The sequence below is a fragment of the Conger conger genome, chromosome 1 (genome assembly GCF_963514075.1).
Source record: "Conger conger chromosome 1, fConCon1.1, whole genome shotgun sequence".
Classification (NCBI taxonomy): domain Eukaryota; kingdom Metazoa; phylum Chordata; class Actinopteri; order Anguilliformes; family Congridae; genus Conger; species Conger conger.
The window spans coordinates 61073971-61085754 of record NC_083760.1 but is presented as its reverse complement, the minus strand read 5'-3'; the positions used below and the strand labels follow the sequence as shown (position 1 = coordinate 61085754).

Genomic DNA, 11784 nt, shown 5'->3' with positions numbered 1-11784 from the left:
ATCACATCATGGTTGTAATGCAAATTTTCTCCTGATTGCTGTATTGTGTTTTACTTATCAGTGTAATTAAAGGGGCTCCATTTCTCTGCAGAAGGAGACGTGGGAGGCGTCCTCTCTGGACGAGGCAGTGGGGGTCAGAACCTCAGGCATCCCCCAGCGGGAGAGAGAGGTCGCTCTGTCGCTATGCAGCGACGACACCCAAGAGCGCCACCTGCTGGACCAGATGAAACTGCAGCTGGAGCGGCAGGAGGCAGAGCATCAGGCCCGGGAGGAAGAACTCCGGCTGGTGCACGGCAAAGAGGTCATCACCCTCAAGCAGGAGAACTACATCCTGCACAGCAAGGTGAGTTTCCCTGAGTTTACCTCGCCGCTGCGAGAACTCTGTCCCGCTGAGCAGCGGAGGCCAAGCACCTCTGCGGGAAACCACCACCACCACTGAATTGAGCTTTTTGTTTTGTGTGACCGCCTTTTTCCATTCTCCGAGGAGGATAGGGTGAAATACAAGTGGTAGATTAGGAAAAAATACATGGAGGTGAACCCAAATGCCTGACGGTGATGTTACACCACTCACTTCATCTGATCCTGACCCTCTCCACCCCCAACCCTTACCAGGTAGGACTCTAAGGAACCCACTCCTGAAAAATCGTCTCTATACAAATCTCATGAAACTATGGGATATGCAGTGTGACTTAAGCATTTATTGGCCATTAGGTGAGGTCCCTGTTGATGTCATAAATGATCTGGACCCAATGGGTCAGAGTGATAAATTCAACTCCACCCATTTAATCCATCCATCCATCCATTATTTTAGCCCGCTTATTCTGAACAGGGTCGTGGGGGGGCTGGAGCCTATCCCAGCATACATTGGGCGAAAGGCAGGAATACACCCTGGAAAGGTCGCCAGTCCATCGCAGGGCACACACACCATTCACTCACACACTCATACCTATGGTCAATTTAGTCTCTCCAATCAGGAAACCCACATGATCACAGGGAGAACATGCAAACTCCGCACAGCTGACCGGTATCCAAACCCAGGACCTCCTTTCTGTGAGGTGGCAGTGCTACCCACTGCACCATCCATGCCGCCCTCCATTTAATCCTCCCATAGGAATCGATGGGAATGTTTTACACTGATATGAGTCAATATTGCCATGCATTTGCTGTCTCTAATACATACCATAAAAACCACATACAATGTGGACTGAATCAATTCACAGATTTACCTTTACAGCCACTTTAACTGAGAATGCAAGCGATAGACAACAACCCCATGTGTACCACGCAAAGACTGAAAAATGGAAGTGCGCTGGCGGTGAGACAAAGAACGCAGAGGCGAATTGGGCTTTTAATGTGATCCCTCAGTGAAGTGAGGGATGACAGGCCTGTATTAGCAGCCGTTGTCATGGTTTTGCAGCACTGTGCTCTCATTATTCTATTACACTAATAACACGTTGTGCGGTTCATAGCAAATTAGCTAATAGGTATTTTTGTCGGAACATGGTTGGAACTTAATCTCCGGGCTTGTACAGTGAAAAAGCAAACCGCAGTTTTCTTCTTCCCCCTGGATGAAAATTCTTGAGATGTCAGCTGTACAGTTGATAAGCTGAAAGTTTTGAACACTTGTTTCTCTGGAGGGCCATGCTATCCTTGTTGAAAAGAGAATGTTTGTTTCAGTCCAGTCTTGAAACAACCTGCTCAGTTTACCACACTAAACCATTGTTCTCAATTTGGTCATAGACTGGCTAGCTAAATGTAAAATACAGCCAGCTTGGGGCCTCCGTGGTCATGCTTCTCCAAATAATATTTTGAACCCTTGACACCTCTCGTGAAGGATATCTGCACTTCAAGGTTGACAAAGGTTTGTGATGCACAAGACATACACCGATCAACCAAATCATTATGACGACTCACAGTTAAAGCAAATAACGGTGGTTATCTCCTAACAACGGTGCATGTCAAAGTCTGGGATATTGTTCGCTTACAGTCTGGTTGGATGCGGGAGAAATTGGCAGGTGTAAAGACCTGAATGTGGTGACGTGTTCATGCAACAAGTCCGATCCATGGCCGTTCCACCTCGCAACTTACAGGACTTAAAGGATCTGCTGCTGATGTATTGGTGCCAGATACCACAGGACACCTTCAGAGGGCTTGTAGAGTCCATGCATTGGCAGGTCAGAGCTGTTTTGGTAGCACGTGGAGGACCAACAGCATCTTAGGCAGGTGGTCATGTTTTTGCTTGTCTTATGTCTTATGTCTTATGTACTCGGGTGCTGTCTTATGTTGTGCACTGTCTCTGTTTAATAAATGAAGACACTATTAATCAATGCAGTTTAAGGCTTGAGCTATTACTTTTAAATGGGTCAGTTACAGACAGAAGAAGAGATACACTCATTATTGGCTAAGAAACTTAAAAAAATGTTGGCTAAACTAGTGCGGCCAAACCCCCCCATAAAATATAGCCGACACAGTTCATGAAAAAAACACTGACCTGCCTTCATAGCAGGCAGGCCTGACTGCGGTACAAAACCTCAAAACATTAATACTGTTCTTAAACTGTTTTGTGCTATCAAAGCTGCCGCCTTGGTTATGTTTGTGGGTGGCAGCCGGTTGAATTTGAGAACTCTCCTGTGAGCACTACTGCACTCAGAGCTGAGGGGTTGCTGAAAGATGAAATAAGATCGTTTCCTCCACCTGTACCCATCCCTGTCTGACCATCAGCACTGTTAGTTTATCCCATAGTGGGGATGGACATAGCACTTCTGACGTGTGGCGTTTGAGCTGCCCTTATAGGTCTTACGAGATGCTCCCACAGGACAAAAGAACCTGGAAAGTTGTTTGGGCGTGGGGGCAAAACCTGAATGAATAAATCATCCAATTTAACTGGGTCACTTAACGGTTTGGCTGAGGGGGGGGGGGCTCATTATCCCCAGAGCTGTCCTCAGCACAAGCTCTCCCACTTAAGTTTCCGCAGGTCTTTGGCGTCTTCCTGCCAAGGAAATATGAATGTATCTGGAGAACAAAGAGCCAGGGGAGCCAGGGGGGAATTAATAGACTGCCAGCCTCCAAACCCGCCGGATGAACCTCCGCTAATGATTCCCTCATGCTAACGAGCTCATCAGAATGCAGCGCCTTCTTCCCCCCGAGTGACTGCACTTGGCTATCGCCACACACTGTTTGCTCGATGGACACCCGCCCCGAATGTTTAATCAAAGAACCCGCGCTTCTCTCAGGCTAAGGCAAATATCGGCGCTTTCCAGGGGGAAATCAATGCGGGAAGCTTGGCCGCAGATTAATGGGTCTATTTTTAGATGTAATTGGTGAGATTTAATTAGCCCCCAGCCTCGTCCTCTGATTGGTGCCGGTGTTTGCTCATTGACTTTAAAGAACGTCAGTGTCTGCAGGCTGGTTTTGCATCCTTGGGTTTGCACTGGGAGGAAAACAGCACATGCGTTAATCCACATGAGTTCAGGGTAGCGTAGATATGATACATCTCTTTTTAATGGGGTGTATGGGGAGTGTGGTTCCAGTGGGCTTTGTGGCAAGTCTTTCTTGGTACACAAAGGGGCATGAAGTCCCTCGGCGCTTATTCTGGGTGTTACAGTGATGACATCTTTTTGTAGGCCAACAAGGAAGTCTCTTTTCCGCCATCCGCCTCAGCAGTTTTACAATGCTTTTTTCCAAAAGATATTTCAAGTTTTGCATAAAATAAGGGCTGTGGTTAACATAACTTGAAACTCTCTTCAGCTTTTCTTCTGCGACATAAATTACACCCATTGATATCCCATAGCTCAAAAATGCTTGCTCACTTCTGGGTTTGAGGGCTGTGCCAAATGGCTTGCAGCATAAACGTTGTCATAGCAGCACTCTTATGGAGAGGGGAGGGGAAGAGGTAATTACATTTATAGTCACGCCAGTGCAACCTTTAAAAAAAAATAGAAATAAATAAATCACTCGCACTGCAAAGTCACAGTCTTGAGCCCCAGGGTGTCGATGGAATTTATGTGAATCCCTTCCCCTGTGTAGATTTGAGAGTGGGGAAGGTGTTCTGCGATCTGGCCCTCTGTATGTGAGCTAACCATCCGCTCCACAGCTGCGGAGCATGGAGGAGGCCAGCAGGAAGAGGAAGTGGAGTTTTGGTGAGGCCTCGGACCCCGTCACTGAAGAGAAACTCAAACTGATTGAGAAGGAGGTGAAAGAGCAAGAGACCCTGATCCAGGGCTACCACCAGGTAGAAATTGTCTTCCCTTCAGTTCCTGCCTGGCTCTACCTGTCCCTGGCGCCTCACTTCCTGCCTGACTCTACCTGGCCCTGCCCCCTCACTTCCTGCCTGCCTGCCTCTACCTGTCCCTAGCTCCATAGGGTGACTAGGACAGTTCTGTCAGATAGTGATGAGCACAAACCCCGATCTACTGTATCCACGACCGGCTCCTGTCGCCTTCATGTTAAAAAAGCAGCTGGCAACACCGTGTTTCAGAGGAGAACTGTGGAATGTTTACACTCTCCCTTATTGGCAGTGGGGTTGTGCATGAACACGGCTGCTGTTGCTGACGATTAGCCATTCCAAATTGCAAATTGGGCTGGGAATCGGATGTGCTCAGCCCCTTGTTGAGAGCCATTATGAAAAAATAAAAATAAAAAAAAAGATGTGATTACAAGTGATCCTATTGGCTAGCAGATTAGCATTAAAGAGACATTATGGAAGCCCAGAATTTGGCTTCTCAAACAATGTGAACTGCAGAGTGGCATTAGATTGCCTTAATACCAAAGTATGAAGGGAAAACCCAGGATATAAATGAGGTAATCTGCAATTTGTAAGCATTCATATTCCTTTGCAATTGTTACGCTAGACCTGTAAACCCCTCTTGTCATGCTTGCAGTTTCTGTTCAGCAACATACAATTTTAGTTACAGTAAGTCCAGTCAAGTACTCAAATATGAATAGTCATTAGCTAAAAAGTTGATTATACAGTGCCCTCTATCATGTTTGGGACAAAGACCCATCATTTATTTATTTGCTGCTGTACTCCACTATTTAAGATTTGTCATTCCTAAAAATGACATATGGTTAAAGTGCACATTGTCAAATTTTATTGTCAGGCCACTACATTTTGGTAAATTTAGCAACTGCAGCAGTGTTTATACGTAGTCCCCTCATTTCAGGGCACCATAACGTTTGGGATACAACAATATTATGTAAATGAAAGTAGTCATTTTTCGTATTTTGTTGCATATCCAAATCTAAAATTGTGGCACATCAGAGGCAAATAAGGACATAATGGGTCTTTGTCCCAAACATTATGCAGGGCACTGCAGCTAGAGAGCTACATGGATGGATTTTGCTATAGTATAGTTCCTGTTTGTGTTGTGTTTTTGCTCACTGAAGGAGAATGAGAAGCTGTACCAGCAGGTGAAGGACCTGCAGGCCCAGAGCAAGCACAGCGAGGAGGCCATGTTCCAGGAGAACCAGAGGCTGCTGTCTGAGCTGGCTGTCGCCAGGTGAGTGCACACACCCGGCCAGAGGGTCACTGGGTTCAGTCCCATCTGTGTGTCACCCTGCTGGGGTGTCTAAGGCAGCTGGAGAAATACCCATCGGACTGATTGAGTCGCAGTGTGTGTGATGGGTAAGGGTGTGAGCCCTGGTACTCTCCATAATCTCTGCTTTAGTCAATGTAACGTGACACCCATTAAACATAAATAGCAGGTCTTTAATAATAATAATAATAATAATAATAATAATAATAAAATAATAATAATAATAATAATAATAATAATGTTGGAATAAAAAGCACCATCCAAATGGGCACTCCAGTCCAGGGCCAGGAATGAGAACTATGAATATACACTCAGTGAGCACTTTATTGGGTATTTATTAGATTTATTTTTGAGACTTATCTTCTGCTGCTGTAGCCTAGCCACTTAGAGGTTTGAAGCATTGTGTGTTCAGCACTGTTGTAATGCGTTATTTGCATTACTGTCACCTTCCCCTCACCTTTGACCAGTCTGGCCCTTCTCTGACCTCTCTCATCAACAAGGCCATTCTGTCCACAGAACTGCTGCTCACTGGATGTTTTTTGTTATTCACGCCATTGTCTGAAAACACTATAGACTTGCGCGTGAAAATCCCATGATATCAGCAGTTTCTGAGATACTCAAACCACCCTGTCTGGCACTAACAATCATTCAATGGTGAAAGTCACTTAGATCACATTTTTTCCCTGTTCTGATGGTTGATGTGAACATTAACTGAAGCTCCTAACCCGTATCTGCATGATTGTTTGCATTGCACTGCTGCCACACGATAGGCTGATTAGATAATCACACAAATAAGTAGGTGTACCAGTGTTCCTAATAGAAGAGTCTAGATGATGAGTCAATCTCTAACATGATCCAAATTCCTGTCTGTGTGTGGTACATGCATGTACATTTGTGTGTGTCTAAAATACCACCAGTTTCTTCCAATTGTTTTCTCTTCTATTTTTGAAATACATTTGTAGAGAAAATGTCAAAAGGAAGTGGCCATTTTATGAGATGGACATGGTAAAATTGGTATTCTCTGTTGGTATCTAATCACTGGGCTTGGATATTGAAGCAGGGTGGAGGGGAGTGTGAAGGTGAATGCAGAATGTTTTCAGCCTCTGCAGAAGGAGCGGTGAGTCATGACTCGTGAGGAAGCTGCACTTTGTCGTTGCTGACGGCTGTTCTGCAGGGTGATTTTTTCAGACTCCAGAACAGACTGACTGCTGGGGAACCCAGCTGGACAAATTAGATAGCGTTATCACAGAGTTATCACATTTGCAAGGTATGAAAAGGGTACAATGAGGAGGAACAGTAGCTCACACTTCTGCTGCTAAATTCATAACCGCTTCACAGTGACTCTTTCCTTGGATGGAATAGCGACCGCACTTGTGTGGGCTGTGGCATGGGAGACGGCCTTCATTAGCTGGATTTGCCCTCATTGTGCAACATGTGTGGTTGGCTAGGCGCCTTTAGGCCGCTTCTTGTGGAAGTATAGAGACTGATACAATGACTGCGCAGCTCAGCTGGTGGACTGCAGAGTGAACAGTGGCATGTGAAGTGCAGAACAAGTGCACATAGCAGGGAGCAATCAGCACCTCTCTTAAGGCAGCACACGGCTTGCTCTATGGCCTAACATCATGTATTTGCATTACACAACATCTCTTCCTCTTCCCATAGGGAACAGATAAACAGGAGCAGCATGCAGAGGATTGTGGGAAAGGACAGTGAGAAGGGTCCCAGGCACAGCCTCACAGACGTGCTGGCTCAGCTGCAGACCGCAGAGGTGAGTGCTTTCAGCGGTCTAGCCCTTTAGCTTGTCTTTCCAAGGCTGAACGAGGGTTATTCTGTGTGCTAGTATCTCTGCTGTGAGGTTATGTGCAGTGTAAGATGTAATGTCTCTGTACATGGCTTTTACTCGTATTGAAATATAGTTTCACTGGTAAATTTTGTAGGCAGTATTAAACGGTGTAATTGGCCCTCCGCAGCAGTGGTGTTTGGAAGAGTAGTAACCTGAGTGGGTTCACTGGCTCATTCTCGGTTGGTAGAAGGCGGAGACCAGGCTGACGGAGGAGACCCGGCGGCTGAGGCAGGAGAAGCAGGGCCTCGAAGTGGACCTGGAGATGATGAAGAAGGAAAGAGACCTGGCCAGAGCGCAGGTCACCTACACCTCAGGTGGGGTATGCACGTGTGGCGGCAGATCCTCCGCTCACGTGCGTGGGTAGCTCGGAAAATTAACCAAACTCTGTTTCAGAGACCTCATGCAAATTTATTCATGCAGCTCGGAGAGGAAATGCAAAAAGCAATTATTTATCTCTCTGCTTGGACTCCTATCAGAACAGCTTCAGATATTTTTTGTCTTACACAGTCACACATAACCCAGAACATATTGCAATCATAACATCTATGGGTACTGTATGGCTGAGTGTAGTTTCAGCAAATAAATGCCTCGCACCATACCTATTTTTAAATTAGAACGCAACACGAAGCCTGCCTTTGTGAGCTAGTTTTTAGGGATGTGAGCCGAGAAACTTTTTATTTTCATCAGCATGTTTTAAAGAATATCTCTATTCATGGTTTGAAATATTGGAAGACAAGCAAAGAAATTTTTGGCTCTTCCTCTGTCCCTACAAACCCAGCTAGCACACAAGGATGTCTGATGCTTGGGAGTGATTTGGGGCATTTGTGAATGCAGAAGAACTAATATTGGTCACCTTTCAGAATCATATCAACAGTGTTCATGAACAGCTGGAGCAGCTGTGTGTTAGTGGATCAGTGGAATAGTGAGTGACATCATCTGGGGCGGATGTGTGGTTGTGACTGACAGGTGACTTGAACTTTGAGATGAGGGTGCAGCTGGATGAGCACAAGGCAGAGGTGTCTGCACTGAAGAAGAGGCTGCAGTGGTATGCAGAAAACCAGGAACTTCTGGACAAGGATGCAGCCAGGCTCCGGGCAGCCACAGCCGAGACCCAGAAACTCAAAGAGCAGGTACCATTCCCAGACTGTACCCACACTAACACAGTTCCTACATACTGTACCCAGACTGTACCACGCTTACATAGTCCCTACATACTGTACCCAGACTGTACCCATGCTTACACAGTCCGTACATACTGTACCCAGACTGTTCCCACACTCAGTCCCTATATACTGTACCCGCACAGTACCCGCACAGTTCCTACATACTGCACCTATATACTATGCCTGAGGTGCGTTCAAGATTGCAAACATAGCTAACGTTAGCTAACTATTTTGAAAGGTAGTGCGCCGCGAACAGAAATGGCTGTCGACGGAAGACGTGGAGAGAACAAAAGTTGTATAACTAAAAGTTATTTGGCTGTTATAATACACTTTAATCAATGTAATATTTGTTCTTACCTTGAAAAATAAATTAATGCATCAGCGAGCTGGCATTGTTAAATCTAAGTCACATCCATTTGCGTTGGTGGAGAACTAAATGGAATGTTCATTTTATAATTGTTCAACAGTAACCGTTTGCTGCAAACATAGTTTGCCATGAACGTTAGCTGTCAGATAATGACTGAATATTATCAATTCTGTGGAGCGAGCTGTATTAAGAGCTTTCATATTAATCCAGTGTATCAATTTCCTGAAGAGAGACAGTCCCTACAAACCCAGCCACCACATTTACACTGTCCCCACAAATCCAACTACCACATTTACACTGTGCCCACAAGCCCATCTACCACACTTACACTGTCCCCACAAACCCAGCTACCAAATTTACACTGTCCCCACACACCCAGCTACCACACTTACACTGTCCCCACAAGCCCAGCTACCAAACTTACACTGTCCCCACACACCCAGCTACCACACTTACACTATCCCCACAAACCCAGCTACCAAACTTACACTGTCCCCACACACCCAGCTACCACACTTACACTGTGCCCACAAGCCCAGCTACCACACTTACACTGTCCCCACAAACCCAGCTACCAAACTTACACTGTCCCCACAAGCCCATCTACCACACTTACACTGTCCCCACAAGCCCAGCTACCAAACTTACACTGTCCCCACACACCCAGCTACCAAACTTACACTGTCCCCACACACCCAGCTACCACACTTACACTATCCCCACACACCCAGCTACCACACTTACACTGTGCCCACAAGCCCAGCTACCACACTTACACTGTCCCCACAAACCCAGCTACCAAACTTACACTGTCCCCACAAGCCCAGCTACCACACTTACACTGTCCCCACAAACCGAGCTATCAAACTTACACTGTCCCCACACACCCAGCTACCACACTTATACTGTGCCCACAAGCCCAGCTACCAAACTTGCACTGTGCCCACAAACCCAGCTACCAAACTTACACAGCCCCTGTAAACCCATTTACAACACTTACACAACCCCTATAAACCCAGCTACCACATTTCACTGTTCTTAAGCTTACTGATACATCCTCCAACAGAAACTTTGGAAGTCGTTTTGAGTGAGTCACTTTCTCCCAGGTAGAGAAGCTCAAGATGGAGGTGGGGAAGAGAGATGGAATGCCGCAGAAGAAGAATGAGAAGGGGGGCGATGCCAAGAGAATACAGGACCTGGAAAGACAGGTGTGTCTAAAACCCCATCACCTGGAGGGGGGGGTAAAATTGATTTATATGGTCAAAATTATGGCCAAATATCTAGGGTAGGGATATACATAGAGTACTGATGGCCATATTTGGTTTTGCAACATTGTATTACTAATGAGCAGGACAAAGATGCATGCTTTGTGTTGATATATCGGTTTAATGATTGCGGTCTAGAAGCTGTTGTTAAAATGGCCAAGATGATTTCTGGAATAGACATGAATTGTAGATATGAGATCTTGATGTTCATATTTTGAATGCACCTTCCTGCCTAAAATAAGTGGTGAGTAATACCTAATAATGACTGAACTCTGTTATTATCAATGGGGGGAAAACTGTATGAATACAGAGCCATGATATTAATCCAGTATGTCAATTTCCTGAAGAGACATGTCGGTCACAGTGGAAAAACACAGACGTCATTACTCACTCAGACGCATCTCTGCGATCGCTTTCCCTTGGTGTTTGTTTTTCTTGCTTTTCCCCTGAATGATGTGGCCTTTCATGCCTGGAGAACTATCGGAGGGTACAAAATGAAGCGCTCGTACTGCAAAGCGAATTATTTCCCCGTTCGCATAAATCAGTCAGCTGCTTCTTGTTGTCTCAGGAGGAGACGGATGCGTTTTGGGCACGGCTCGGCTGACTTGTGACAGTGTGAGGTTGGCAGAGAGTTGTGGGGAGGAGAGGGGGAGGGTGTGATCTGCAGCCTTGCGTCTTCCGGCTATAGCGCTCAGTGAATCGTGGTGGATGAAGGCCCTGTCGAGCGCTGGAGAGACCAATGAATCTCTCAGTGTGCACGTAGAAGCGGCATGCAGCAGATTGGAACGGATTGTGTAGGAAACACACCTCATCACTCCTGATGCTCCGCGCCATCCCAGTGTGTTTTAGCAGAGTTTTGTTTTGTTTTTATTTAATTTGTTGTGTGTGTTTGCATTACAGGACATACACATAGCTGATATGCGTGTGCGTGCATATGTGCATGTGCCTGTGTGTATTTGTGAGGTTGTGCATGTGTCTGAGGGTGTGTGTGTTTTTGCGAGGTTGTGTGTCTGAGAATGTGTGTGTGAGTCTGTGTTTGTGTGCCTGTGTGTGTTTACAAGGTTGTGCGTGTGTCTGAGGAGGAACCCTAACTCCCTCCCGCTTCTCACTCCTCTGCTCTGGTCTCTCCCGGCAGGTGAAGGAGATGGAGAAGATCCTGAGGAGGAGGAACCCTAACTCCCTCCTGCCTCTCACTCCTCTGCTCTGGTCTCTCCCGGCAGGTGAAGGAGATGGAGAAGATCCTGAGGAGGAGGAACCCTAACTCCCTCCCGGCGCTCATCTTTGCGGCGGCCTCGGCGGGCGGAGGAGGGGCCCCTGAGACCCCGCAGACGGGGGCCCTGCTGGAGCGCCGCGTTCGCAGGCTGGAGGCCGAGCTGGAGGGCCGGGACGAGGAGGCCAAGCGCAGCCTCAGGGCCATGGAGCAGCAGTTCCAGCGCATCAAGGTGAAGCCCTGCATTCACTATAATACAATACCACAACATTAACCCTTGTTGTCTTAACGTTCTGTATACTCCCCTTGTCCTAAGGGTAAAAAAATCACCCACCTTCACTAAACCCCTAAAATAAAGCAGCCTAATTCAATTTCTATTATTGAAATATATTTTGCATGAAG

General features: G+C 46.4%; 1 protein-coding gene across 3 annotated transcripts in view; it reads left to right on the top strand.

The window, feature by feature from the left end:
• cep162 (centrosomal protein 162) overlaps nt 1-11784 on the top strand; it is a 40774-nt gene that overhangs the window by 16776 nt on the left and 12214 nt on the right. For all 3 annotated transcript variants that reach the window (XM_061220158.1, XM_061220143.1, XM_061220151.1), the window contains exons 15-22: nt 92-343; nt 4094-4231; nt 5386-5498; nt 7197-7302; nt 7565-7691; nt 8344-8507; nt 10014-10115; nt 11393-11614. In XM_061220158.1, the coding sequence (XP_061076142.1) occupies nt 92-343; nt 4094-4231; nt 5386-5498; nt 7197-7302; nt 7565-7691; nt 8344-8507; nt 10014-10115; nt 11393-11614 (1224 nt within the window). The remainder of the gene's footprint in view (nt 1-91; nt 344-4093; nt 4232-5385; nt 5499-7196; nt 7303-7564; nt 7692-8343; nt 8508-10013; nt 10116-11392; nt 11615-11784) is intronic.